Genomic DNA, 13984 nt, shown 5'->3' with positions numbered 1-13984 from the left:
GCTGTGTACTTTGAACCTCCCACACCCTACGCCGCCTCCCTCGGTCCACACGGCACACCTTGAGGCACCACTGTGGCCCCTAGTGTAAGGCAGAGGTGCACACACACACACACACACACACACACACACATTCATGTCTTGAAGTATTCCCACAGGTCACACTGTCTTGGTGTAACAATTTTTACACAGGCACATCATTTCACACAGTTAACATTTGTTTGAAACACTATTTAATATTCTAATTTTTTAGTATTTACATTGATAGGGGAAGTTTGTATTTAAAGCTGACTGAATAGTATTTTCAACTTAACAAAGAGCACTACAACATGAAAAACTGTTTTACTTCCCTTCATTGTTTTCTTTCTTTAAATTGTCTTCACTTCACAGGAAGGAAGGCTGGTGCTCGTAATGTTTTCTCAAATGCACATTACACATTTTATAACACGACCAATATGATCAAAGTTTTGCATTTTGTTTGATGTTGGAAATGTAAAGGTTGTGTCACAACCTTCTTCCAAGGCAGCAGTGGCAGCGGCGGTGGGGCATCAGCAGTGCCTGTTCCAGCCCTCACTTGCTGCCGTTGGTCTGGTACTCCGGCACGCTAGAGTCCTCAGTGGGTTTTATTCTCATCAGGTGGGGGATTCTGTATGTGGTGCCGCCTATCGTCCTCACCAGCCGCTCTATTAGGTCTCTCCGCTCCTCATCCAGACCCTCCTGCAACACAGAGTAAAGTTGGCTCTCCTCACATTGAACAGGTCAATTTGTCTTGCTTATCCATTCATTTTGTCCACCGAGGCACCTTTCTCGTCACTCCTCTCACTGCTGCATGGTGAGAAAAATGTGTGTATACAGAGGGCATCAGGTTGGATTCTGGGGATGCAGACGATGAAACGCAACATCACAATGCACTTTGGTAAGCAGGTGAGAATGGAGAGAACAGTATGATAGAGGTGGTATAAATGTGCAGCAGAGGCTGGGAGTGTGGTGGCCTCAGTACTTGGGCAGAAGAGGAGGCTGGCATAGCTGAGATAAAGGCAGGAGTGTGCAAATATGAAATGTAAAATCAGAAGCAAGTGACATCATAGAGTCTATCCTTTTATCTTTCTGAGGGAATCCTGCTGGACAGACACCACCAGATTAAAAAGAACAAAACAACCATCTTATAATAATATTCTATTATTGTCGATTTAAAGTTCTCTTCTTATTTGGGTAATCACTGATTTGTTTGAGTGTACAACTGAGTGGTGTGACTTGCAATATTCTTTTGTTCTTTGGAGTTCAAGATCACTCGTCCAGACAAGAACTGTTAAGACACTGACACCAGGAAGTGAAGGAAGCAATATGCCAACATATGGACTGGTAGCAAAGGTTAGTGAGTAATCTTTTATCTTTTCTACATTATTACTTAAAAATGTTGACAGTGAAAATCTCTGACAAAGAGCTGCTGACACACTGCTTCCTTCTGGCAACACATGATCCCAGATGACAGAGGAAAACAGGACAACAGACTAATTTACTGGTACAGACTGTGGGGTATAGCTTTGCAATGCTTCAGAAGGAGTTGACCGAGGCATGTGAAACATGACTAGGCTCAGTGACTCACTACAACAACATCCACAGGCTTCTCTTTGCTGGAGTTGATGGGTGAGGTGGGCGGTGAGGAGGGAGAGCCTGGTGAGGAGACAATGGCTTTCTTTGAGGAGGCCACCACTGCTCTGGAAGTGCTGGATGTTTTAGAGGCCACGGCAGCCTTGGAGGACCTCTGAGGAAATGCAGGTAACTCAGTTTTCTCATTCACCTCACGGGGAGTGCATGACGCTTTATGTGCATGTGTAGTTAATACTTTGATTTATTCAGACAATTTAATGGAAGAAAAGCAATCAAGGCCCAGAAACATAATAATGTGCCTGTCTGGTGAAGGACTGAACTGTACTGGTGTAGGGTTGTATTGTATCTGGAAGTGTACTTTACTGAAGCACAACCTACACCACTTTGCTGATGCACAAAGCAAGGCACTGCACTGCAAATGCAACACTGCCATGCCATTCTGTCTACTCTGAATGAACAAAATCTGAATTCCAAGGTGCAGTGAGGCAGCAAGAGGTGGAGTGTGCTGGGATGGCCTTAACTCTTACCTCTGATGTGCTCTCTGAGTGGGAGAGCAGCTTCCTCTTCCTGTCCTTGAAGGCATCTCTCAGCAGGTTCTGGCAACACTGCACTGTGTATTCCACCTTCTTCACCTGTCTGCAAGGTGGTAAGGAAGCTGATGAGGAAGTAAACTTTAGAAAAAGAAATCTCATAATGTTAAGGGAAAATTTGGGTCTCAAGGAATGTGTGGAAAATTCTGGACTGTGTTCAAGCTTCTAAAGACAAAATGAGACACATTAAAAAACAAGAGAAAATAATGTGAGAGAGAGACTCAGTCTGACAGATGGAGGAACACACTAAGAACAACAAAGAAAGAGAAAGATGTTGGCAGATGGAGCTTAAGAAAGCAAGCAGGAGGCAGAATCCTGTCCCGGCGGTGGATATGCCATACTGACCCGTCCTGCATGATGTGCACGTGCAGCACCATGTCCTTGCCGAACCGCACATGGATGTCACATGAGTTCCAGCAGGCAAACACCACGGAAAACTCTGTGGTGCCGTCCACGTCCAGGTGGTCAGCGAGGGGCGTGAGGATGGCCACGGGGTGCCCTTTGTAGTCCAGGTCATACCTGTGGTACTTACTGATGACACAAAAACCCTGGTTGAACTTGTGATCCTTGCACCACATGCACTCATCGTGCTTCTTGCAGCGCTTGACGGGCTCGTCGCCATAGATGTGGCCCTGGTAGGTGAGGGTGATGGACACCTCCACGCCTGGCTTCACCTGCAGCAGCTTGAAGTTTACTGGGCGGCTGCGCTTGGTGGCCACAATGTTTTCGTGGACCTGCACAGGCATGTTGGAAATTAAATTCATGGTTGGTCTTTAAAAAATTATCTACTGATTGATCTGAACTACTGCAACAGTGTAAGGCACTGTTTTGATGGGCCTACAGGGGGCCACTAGGGGTTAGGTTTGTGGCTGAGTCTCAAAAAATTACTGAGCCATTAAAGATGCCACTATAACAAGATTATGTGGCACTGCTTCACAGCACAAGATGCCTTGTTGTATGAGGGGTGATGTGTCTACACTAGATATGTGTTCCTTTCACCTTATATACATGAAAGCTTCAAAGAACCTTCATTTTCACATGATGAGATGAAGACAGTGTGACATGAATGTAAAGCAACACAGCCCTGCAGCAGTGCCATGAGAGAGAGAGAAAGGCTCAAGGAAAAGGAAGAGCAACATACCTTGTAATCTGGATTCTTTGGTTTTGAGGTGACAATCGTAACGTCTGTCTGAGGGCTTGGCGTGGCCAGTGATGGCGTGTGCCACTCCAAGTCCAGTCTGGAAACCCCGTCCACTCCATCCAATGTCCGGTTCTTCTGTAATTGTGGTAAACGTCAGCCTCCTTACTCGGGTTAATGATAGTGCAAGTGATTGGTACCACACAGTAAACAAAGCAAAAAAGTATTCAGAAAATGTATCTACAGATTGGCCACCAATACTTTGGCATGGTTGGTTTTAGAGCCAAACTGAATCAGTCTTTTCCTGGATTAACTGAGATTTACCTCTGATATGCCTAAAAAAACTTGAAAAGTGTGTCTGATGTGCCACATAATATTTTCAGATAGAATCAAACTGCTACTGCACTAAGTGTAAATTAAATACAAATATCTCAAAACAGGACACGAGCCCAGCCAACACACTGACGTTTTCTGCCACTCCTGTCTTGTCTGGTGGCCATGTTTCTCCATGAGCCTCATGCACTGCAGTGCCTCCATGTCTCTGAGATCTCTACAACCATTCCTCAGTGCACCCACAGTGATATTCTAAACAAAACTATATGAAATACCTCAACTTGTTCTGTCATCACTGTGCCGGACAAGTCCACACCGTCACTCCTTTACTCTTGAAACCACTGCATCACTTGGCCATGGCCTGTACTCATAGTTTCCACATGCACATTTGGGTTTACATCAAGATTCTTGGCCATGGAACAGTGGCAATTCTTACCTGTCTCATCAGATAGATCCTTTCATTCTAAGTATTTTTAACCTTATATATATAGGGTGTAACTAAAGTTTCTGCAGTTATTGCTTCAAGTGAAAGTACAGGTTATTCCAGGTGGAAAATATTTTATGCACATATGCATTTTGAGGCGTTGTGTATCTGTGGTGTGAAATTCAAGTGTGGGAAGTGACAGATACAACAGCCGGGCTTGGCAGGTATTTGTGTCAGAGAAACACCACATCCACAAACTTCACATTGCTATAAGTGTGCAGCACTGTCAGCAGTTTTTTCTTTCAAAATCTTGCAGTACAATCTAAATGTATTCACTGTCACTGTCTTGATGTGATTGACCAGCAATCAGCTGATTTGCTACTATCCTCACTCCCTCCCCCTCCCTGCCTGGGCAGGTGTGATATCATGTAGCCTATTATTTTATTTGTCGTTAATTACAGCCATGCCATTGTTGCGAAATGTTTCTCAATGAATCACCTGTCTGTCAATGCCACTCATCTGTAATGCCCCAAACCTTGTAGAAACAATGATTGAATATCACAATTCTCTTGTTGGACATCCCGCATCAACACATCACCTGCCATGGACACAGGTGGCCACTGTCACCTGGCTACACTGGAATTTCACACCACAGCTAAACAACACCTCAAGATGCATACAGTGTGTGTATGGAACATTTTCCACTTAGAATAATCTGTACTTTCACCTCTAGCAATACCCACAGAAACTTCTGTTACACCCTGTAAATGCACTGGAAATTTAATATAATACTGCTGGAGATTTTTGGAATCTCATTTGTACTGCCCTGGAGTGATGCAGCAGCTTGTCTGGGACTGCTGTCCCGGAGTGACGCAGCAGCTTGTCTGGGACTGCTGCCCTGAGTGACACAGCAGCCTGTCTGGGACTGCTGCTCTGAGTGACACAGCAGCCTGTCTGGGACTGCTGCCCTGAGTGGCACAGCAGCTTGTCTGGGACTGCTGCCTTGAGTGACACAGCAGCCTGTCTGGGACTGCTGCCCTGAGTGACACAGCAGCTTGTCTGGGACTGCTGCCCTGAGTGGCACAGCAGCCTATCTGGGACTGCTGCCTTGAGTGACACAGCAGCCTGTCTGGGACTGCTGCCCTGAGTGACACAGCAACTTGTCTGGGACTGCGGCCCTGAGTGACACAGCAGCTTGTCTGGGACTGCTGCCCTGAGTGACAGCAGCTTGTCTGGGACTGCTGCCCTGAGTGACACAGCAGCCTGTCTGGGACTGCTGCCCTGAGTGACACAGCAGCCTGTCTGGGACTGCTGCCCTGAGTGGCACAGCAGCCTGTCTGGGACTGCTGCCCTGAGTGACACAGCAGCCTGTCTGGGACTGCTGCCCTGAGTGGCATGGCAGCCTGTCTGGGACTGCTGCCTTGAGTGACACAGCAGCCTGTCTGGGACTGCTGCCCTGAGTGACACAGCAGCCTGTCTGGGACTGCTGCCTTGAGTGACACAGCAGCCTGTCTGGGACTGCTGCCCTGAGTGACAGCAGCTTGTCTGGGACTGCTGCCCTGAATGACACAGCAGCCTGTCTGGGACTGCTGCCCTGAGTGACACAGCAGCCTGTCTGGGACTGCTGCCCTGAGTGACACAGCAGCCTGTCTGGGACTGCTGCCCTGAGTGACAGCAGCCTGTCTGGGACTGCTGCCTGGAGCACTGCACTGTCCTGCTCAGCACTGGATTGCCAAGTCTCCACTGAGGGACACTGCGTGTGTGTGTGTACGTGCATGAGTGAATCGGTGTTCCATTGCCAAATCCACTGGTTGGTTTCTTTAAATGAAGACAATGCCACAGGTCAATAAGGTAATACTTGATTAATTCAGTTAATCACAACATTTTATTTTGTCGGGGAAGTTAGACATGGCCTGTATGTGAATTTGTCTGTGTGCACTGGATGTACTTCTCATGATGTCCGAATGTTGCCCAATTTCATGAAAATACTCACCCTTACTTTTTACATACGAGCAGTGTTCTGCCGCGAGTGTGAGGTGCCACTGCTACTGTGGCTGGCCTGAAGAAGCCCTGAGAGGGAAGGTGTGGATGAATGGGATGCTGCCCCATGAGGACAATGAAGATTTTTTATGAACTATTGGTGGCTAAATTAGGTTTAGTTAGATTAGGCTAGGTTTGGTTGAACATCTAAGAGTCCCGTGGCGTGAAACCAGTGGTACATTTAGCAGTGAGTGAGCAAAGTGCACAATTGTGAACAGCAACACATTACTGTGTGTCTGTGAGGGCGAGAATATATATTTTTTCTGGTTGAATTCGACGTGTTTTGTATTAGTCTGTTACCGTGTGTATTGCAACTCAGCAAGCTCTCAGGGGAGGCGGGAGGGGATGAGAAAAAAACGATGAGCAGATTCATTCAAAGCACATTTGTTTCTTTAAATCACTGTCGGCAAAAAAAAAAAAAAAAAAAAATTCTGCTGCTTCTGTCACACACGACTGACTGTCACGAGCCACACGCCGCACACAGGCCACGGACACTGTTCTCTCCCTGGATGTACAAGCAGAGAGAGAGAGAGAGAGAGAGAGAGAGAGAGAGAGAGAGAGAGAGAGAGAGAGAGAGAGAGAGAGAGAGAGAGAGAGAGAGAGAGAGAGAGAGAGAGAGAGAGAGAGAGAGACTCACCATTGGGTACAGAATCACGTTGGAGGCCGCAGTGTCATTAATTTCGGTGGGAAGCACATCTTCCTGCTTCACTATGATCTTCTTGCCGTTGACGTACACGGTGGAGCTTTCCGTGGTATCATTGAGGGACGAGGAAATCCGCGGGGAAAGCTCCGTTAGCCTTATTTCCGTGGGTATCGCCAGCCATTGGGTTGGCGTCATGTTGTTGTTATGATCCAGCTGGAGGAGGGGGGAGGGTGGATGGAACGGGGGGGGCGCACACCTTTCTCAGGGATCGCGCCTATATTATATGTAGCATCCTTATCTTGTGATTTATTTATTTTTTATTTTCATTTATTTATTTCTGTACTATTCTGATTGTTTTTGGATAATAGTGAAATAACATTAGCGTTCCCATACGAGGACTAGGTTTAGGTTAGTGCATTTGATTAATTTCATTGTTAATTTCTTCATTGTGTGGATTGAGATTTAAAAGAATATAATATTTTTCCCCATAAATAAAAAGTCACTGTCTCGAAATTAGTAGGCTAGGGTTATTTCCATAAAATCTAATATTTATTAGGTGATGTAATCGTAAAGTTTCGTATGTGTGAAAGAATGTTATGACGATTACGTAATACCTTGAGATTATGAGAAATTTTAAAGTGCAAATATAATTTTAATGTTATTTGTATTTTTTTCCCACTTTTTTAGAAAAATTCGATCGAAGTAGTCATGTTGGATTTTTTTTTTTTTACCACTTCAGTTTTCATAAGAAAACGTCCTTAGGTTTAAAGGAATGTGATTACCTGCATGATATTTACTACCTCAAACAACACCATTAACTTTACTACTATTACTGTAGTATTAATACAATAAACACAAATAACAGCTGTACTGCAGGAGGAGGCTGAAATGAAGTGTTCACACAAGTTTCCGCTGTTCCTGGCACCAATCCTCCCCTCCTGGCTGCCTTCACAAGGAACATGGGCGTCACAGGACAACATAGCAAGTGTCAGCCGTGCCAGGTGTCAAGCAGCGCCACGTTAACCCAGGAAATGGCCACGGAAATAGAGGAAAACCACAACACTGCGGCAGGGTCATCATCTGAGCACGTGAGTCGGGCGCGAAGTAAACAGCCAGCTGGTGGATTTGTTTTATTTATTTCTACTTTTCCCTTGGTCTTTTCTTTTCATATTCATTCCCTGTTCCCAGCCTTGCCTGCTTCTCCTCTCTCTTCTTATCTTCCCTGCTCGCTGCTGGCCTTATCTGTTGTGCTGATGAAAGGTTTGTGTGTGAGGGCCGGCTACGCTAACCGCAAATGGTTCCCTCAGTTAAGCGACGTAATTAAGCGGACTTGGTTTTATCTTGAAGCACCCCCGGCAGTATTCCCAAACGTGCTTTCGTCTTATCTCGAGGTCTATCAATGGACTGCAGCGCCTTAGTGGACGTTATCAACAGTTTTCAATGTCGTTTATGATTCCCGTGATTAGACAGTTTCTGTGTCGTTATTGAGGGAAACACTCATGAAGACTCGGATATTAATCTCTGTGGCCCTTGAAGGAACCTGATGGTGGTTAAAAATAGGGTGCTTGACTTCTGTGGTCGTTAGGAGATTGTCATGTGATAGATAGGGGATATCAGAGGTTCAGCTTAGCATTTGCAGGTTGTTGTGAAGCTTTGAGCCACGGGAGAGGCCGCCCCGATCGTCTAGCCTAATTGTTACCGTGGAACTAAGTGACTGATGAAAAATATTAATCTCGTCAGTTCAAAGCACTAACAAATCCAGTAGAGCATTATAACTTTGCCTTGAAATAAGAAAAATGGGTTTTCTTTCTTTCCTTCTTTTTTTTTTTTTTTTTTTTTTTTTTTTTTCTATGATGCGTTACAGCAATGGGAGCAAAGAAATTGTGTTGTTACCATGCTGACTTGCATTCTTTAATTACATAGTTCATCACTGTTCCCTTATTTAGGTAGTCTTCACCCCCCCCCCGCTCTCTCTCTCTCTCTCTCTCTCTCTCTCTCTCTCTCTCTCTCTCTCTCTCTCTCTCTCTCTCTCTCTCTTGCCATAGCGTACGTCTTTCTTGCTCGTTAACAACTTGTGACAAATTATCTGATTGCCTCGTTACGTTATTTTCTTTCATTTTGTAGTGTAGTGAGCTTCCCGCCTCTTCCTTACATCTCCACTGTCCAGTATTACCTTGTAGTATTGTGCTGTATCATCTCACAACTCTAGGAAGACCATCAGTTCAGAAAAGCGGATGGCAAGACGTGTGTGTGGCATGTTTTATTTATTTATTTATTTTTTTTTTTTCCCCCAACCATCATTTCCCAGCCTTTCCTGTCTCCTCTACTGCGGGCCGGCTCTAGTCATCAAGGCCCACGTCACCTCCACTTCTCAAGGTGACAGTCAACACACACACACACACACACACACACACACACACACACACACACACACACACACACACACACACACGCCTGTCTCTAGCTTTGGTCACATTTACGTCATTAATTCACTGGTGTCCGCTGCTAGTCTACTGTGTGGTGTATTCTTATGCGTCACGTGTTTCTGTGTGTTTTAAACCTCAACGAAAAACAAAAGAGGGTTGTTGCTGTTGAGCTGGTTTTGTATCTTGCAAATTCTTCCCTTCCATTTACTTATCTCTCTCTCTCTCTCTCTCTCTCTCTCTCTCTCTCTCTCTCTCTCTCTCTCTCTCTCTCTCTCTCTCTCTCTCTCTCTCTCTCCTTCGTGGTCTCAACCTTGTGTTTTCTTATAATTTGATAATATTTCTAGACAAGAGAAGGCCTAATTGATGTATATTTATATAGGCTGGAAAAATATTATGTGTTTAAGACTCTTGCAAATCCAGTTCAGGGAAGAGAGAGAGAGAGAGAGAGAGAGAGAGAGAGAGAGAGAGAGAGAGAGAGAGAGAGAGAGAGAGAGAGAGAGAGAGAGAGGAGGGGGCAAAAGATGAAAAATGACTAGTAGAAAAAAAAAAGGAAAGGTCAGAAGGATAGTGTTGTTGTTGTTGTTGTTGTTGTTGTTGTTGTTGTTGTTTGAGATGATGATGATGTTTAGTTGTTATTGTTGCTGCTGTTGTTGTTGATGATGATGATGCTGTTGTTGTTGTTGTTGTTGTTGTTGTTGTTGTTGTTGTTGTTCCAGCTGGTGTAAGAGACTAACCTAACATACGCAGCTTACTTTACCGTGTTAATGAAGCAAACGTGTGGCGCCATTCCTGTTAGTATCAATACAAAAGAACACAAAGGAGGAACGAGCAGCAGCAAACCTGTTGTCTCTTACTGCACTGTGATCAGCTGCACTATCCTGTCTAATGTAAGGATGGTAGGATAGTGAAGGCAAAGGTGTGGCTGCTTACATAAACACCGCCATCTGATATCACTGCACATGATATACATAATGTTTACTCATCACCATTTTTTTTTCATCACCCCTCTCCTTTTTTTCATCACCCCTTTCCTTTTTTCATCACCCCTCCCTTTTTTCATCACCCCTCCCCTTTTTTCATCACCCCTCCCTTTTTTCATCACCCCTCCCCTTTTTTCATCACCCTCTTTTTTTTGATCACCCCCGTTTAATATAAGAAGGGCACTAGACTAAGGCAAGAGCGAAAGAAAGAGCAAATTGAAGTGCCAGTCCCAAAAGAAAGATGAAATAATAATAAAAATTGAAGGATGGGTGTTCTGTCCATCTCGCTAATGGTAAAGTCACTGGCATTTACTATCCCCTGTCCACTGTTCCACTATTCCACTATCCACTGTCCCCTGCCCGTAAATCACTATGTAATCTTTTAAAGCTCCCTACTGACTCGGCACTAACGATCTTTCAGTCTGTTCCTAGTCACCCTCACCTCTTTCATATCTAATTTCTTATTTTTATCCATTATTAACATCAGTTTGGGGTCAGGTTTATCTCATACCGTTCCCTACTGCGTCATTACTAACTGATTGCTAACTCTTTCCACTCATCGTGTACCCTGAAAAGCAATTTCTTCCTATTTTTCGTAGGACCATCATCATAGGCTGCTGCGTGACGAAATAGTATTGCTGTGTTGTCTGTGAAGTGATCCTATATAGACTGCCATGTATAGACCTGCTGGCTTCTTGCAGCTTCCTTTTATTTGTGCTCTCAAGTGACGCAGTGGGCAGTATTCAGTAACATGTTGAGACGTTCTGAAACACCTCTACACTGCATCTCCACTACTTTCAGCATCTCTCGTTGAAGTGACAGGTTTTTAAGGGTGTTTTTAATGTCATAGTGGCAGATTAACAAGACCTCTACATTGTTAAACAGAAAAACACTCTTGAGAACTGGCAGTCACCTCTGTGGCCTTTGAAAATAGTGGTAAGAGAACAAAGCCTTTCAGAATGTACCAGCCTTTTGCTCTCTCCCACCACGGCTGTTTTCAAAGGCCACATAATTAATTAATCGGGTTCTCAAGACGGTCTCTCCTCTTAATAATGTAGAAATCTTGTTAATCTGTCACTAGAACCATAAAAAAAAAAACATTAAAATCTCGTGGAACCTCAGCTACATAGAGCCTTTTGAATGTAGTGGAGATGCGGCGCGGGTGTTACAAAATATGGGCTGATGAAAGGTGGGTGAGTGTGTGTGTGTGTGTGTGTGTGTGTGTGTGTGTGTGTGTGTGTGTGTGAGACGCGTCAGTGTAGGGTATGTGTTTCCGCAAATTTTGGTTCATTTCTTATTTTATCACAGAAAAAAAAAAAAAAAAACTGCAATGATATGATAAAGAAAGGAGTGGCGTGGAGTAAATGGCGGAGAGGTGGTGATGCAACACTCTCTCTCTCTCTCTCTCCTCTCTCCTCTCTCTCTCTCTCTCTCTCTCTCTCTCTCTCTCTCTCTCTCTCTCTCTCTCTCTCTCTCTCTCTCATTACATAACCCGTTCCAGTTCAGCGCGCTAACTAGCACCACCACCACCACCACCACCACCACCACCACCTTATTAGAACCGAAAGCAATCTAAGAACCAGTTAAGAGAGAGAGAGAGAGAGAGAGAGAGAGAGAGAGAGAGAGAGAGAGAGAGAGAGAGAGAGAGAGAGAGAGAGGTAGTTTTTTGGAAGGGCTACGGTATCACGTGACATGTTTGCGCACCTTGATGATTCCATATTGGTTCAAGGGAAAGAGGGAGGGGCGCCATTATTAAACGATCATTTTACGGTTATCTTCAAATCGCACAATCGCTATTCGGTGCGGGGCAAATTATAACGTTGTAAATTGATGCTGATATTACTTAGTGTTCTTGTTATCTTCAGAGAGAGAGAGAGAGAGAGAGAGAGAGAGAGAGAGAGAGGAGAGAGAGAGAGAGAGAGAGAGAGAGAGAGAGAGAGAGTAGAAGCAAGCAGGAAATTGAAGAAGGAAGGGAAGAAAAGAAGAGAAAAAGAAATATATTTATAAAGGAAGGGGAAATAAAAATATGTAATGAACACACACACACACACACACACACACACACACACACACACACACACACACACACACACACACACACACACACACACACACACACACACACACACACAAGACAAACAAGCAAAATCTTTCACTCCCACCCACTCCCTCTCACTCTCTCCTACGTAGTCACTCCTGTAGGATCACTGGTGTCCTTAGGGGCGGTGGCCTGCGGAGTGGCTCGGCGGCAGGACCTGACTTAGTTCTGAGAGTCCTACATAGCTAATTTGGAGATCCCGAAGGGTGGGGGGTGGGGGGGAAGAGTAGGGAATGAGTCACATGGTTCAGAAGGCGGGGGTGGGTACCGGCGTTAGAGAGAGAGAGAGAGAGAGAGAGAGAGAGAGAGAGAGAGAGAGAGAGAGAGAGAGTGTGTGTGTGTGTGTGTGTGTGTGGTGTGTGTGTGTGTGTGTGTGTGTGTGCAGGTCATGTGAGGTCAAGGCTCCTTTTTAGGCACCAGTGACGATATCTGAGCGCCTCCTCCTCCTCCTCCTCCTCCTCCTCCTCCTCCTCCTCCTCCTCCTCCTCCTCCTCCTCCTCCTCCTATTCCAGGCAGAGTCGTTAAAACCCATAAAACTTTGCATCACTTGTTCCTATTCTCCTCCTCCTCCTCCTCCTCCTCCTCCTCCTCCTCCTCCTCCTCCTCCTCCTCCTCCTCCTCCTCCTCCACCTCCTCCTCCTCCTCTCAGGTTACCTTCGCTCCACCTTCGCCCCTGGCCTAAAGGTAGCCTAAAAAATCCCGGTGGCCTCTCTCTCTCTCTCTCTCTCTCTCTCTCTCTCTCTCTCTCTCTCTCTCCCAATTATTATTTTTGTTTTGTTTTATTCAGTTTCTTTGATATATTTTTTTCAGTTTGATGTGTGTGTGTGTGTGTGTGTGTGTGTGTGTGTGTGTGTGTGTGTGTGTGTGTGTGTGTGTGTGTGTGTGTGTGTGACGTTACCCTTTTTCTTTTCCATTTCATAACACTAACGTCCTGTCACTCTCTCACTCTGTTTACCTTCCCCACCTTTCCCTCTTGTTGCGTCCGTCCACTTCCTCACCCACCGCGGCGCTGTCTTCAGTCACCGGTGGATGGAGGAGTCAACAGAGGCCGCTTGGTGTAACGCTAATACCTCAAATGTACGATTGCATTAATTTTTGGAGTGCAGTTATTATTCTCCCAGTGTTATTTTATGTATTTGTGTCTTGTATCTTTCAAGGACTTACGAATGCATTATGAAGTAGCGTATGTAATTATTGTGGTCAGTGAAATTATTACTGTTACTACTACTACTACTACTACTACTACTACTACTGTATATGTAATGTATTAAGGTAGTCAGTTCAGTTATTAAGTTATTGCCATTAAACTCCAAATTTGTTTCGAAGTGAACTCACTCATAGTAACCGTTCCGAAGATCAGGTGTCGCCCAGGTGTCCTCCAGTCCAGATCATGTAGATGCAGGTGTACTGGAGTTGAGGTGTAGGCTTTGCAGTGTAGGCTTTGCAGGGGCAGCTCAGACAGTCCTGTATTCATCACTGGTGTTGTAGCTCTCAGTTTTTTCTCTCTCCTGATATGGTGTCCTTATAAGTTTTTATTTATTGATTTATTTTCATACTCGCCTCTATATCTGTATGCTTTCTATTCAGCCAAATAAAGGCTCTTAAGAACGTAAGGACGCAAGAACAAAAGGGTTGGTGCAGGAAGCCACCAGGCCTACACGTGGCAGTCCCTGTATGAAACATGCCTATCTGTTTCCACCTGTC

At 45.0% G+C, this 13984-nt stretch overlaps 1 protein-coding gene across 1 annotated transcript; it reads right to left on the bottom strand.

Annotated features, from left to right (window-relative positions):
• Window positions 1–213: 213 nt before the first annotated feature.
• On the bottom strand, window positions 214–6989 carry LOC135092193 (uncharacterized). The gene is made up of 6 exons (XM_063990489.1): window positions 6771–6989; window positions 3340–3474; window positions 2544–2932; window positions 2136–2244; window positions 1604–1762; window positions 214–714 (listed from the first exon to the last, which is right to left on the bottom strand). The coding sequence occupies exons 1-6, from the start codon at window positions 6969–6971 to the stop codon at window positions 568–570; spliced, it is 1140 nt and encodes a 379-aa protein (XP_063846559.1). The 5' UTR covers window positions 6972–6989; the 3' UTR covers window positions 214–567.
• Window positions 6990–13984: the final 6995 nt, after the last annotated feature.

Source organism: Scylla paramamosain, chromosome 39 (assembly GCF_035594125.1).
Source record: "Scylla paramamosain isolate STU-SP2022 chromosome 39, ASM3559412v1, whole genome shotgun sequence".
Classification (NCBI taxonomy): domain Eukaryota; kingdom Metazoa; phylum Arthropoda; class Malacostraca; order Decapoda; family Portunidae; genus Scylla; species Scylla paramamosain.
The sequence above is the reverse complement of the archived record's forward strand: the minus strand, read 5'-3'. Positions and strand labels throughout refer to the sequence as shown.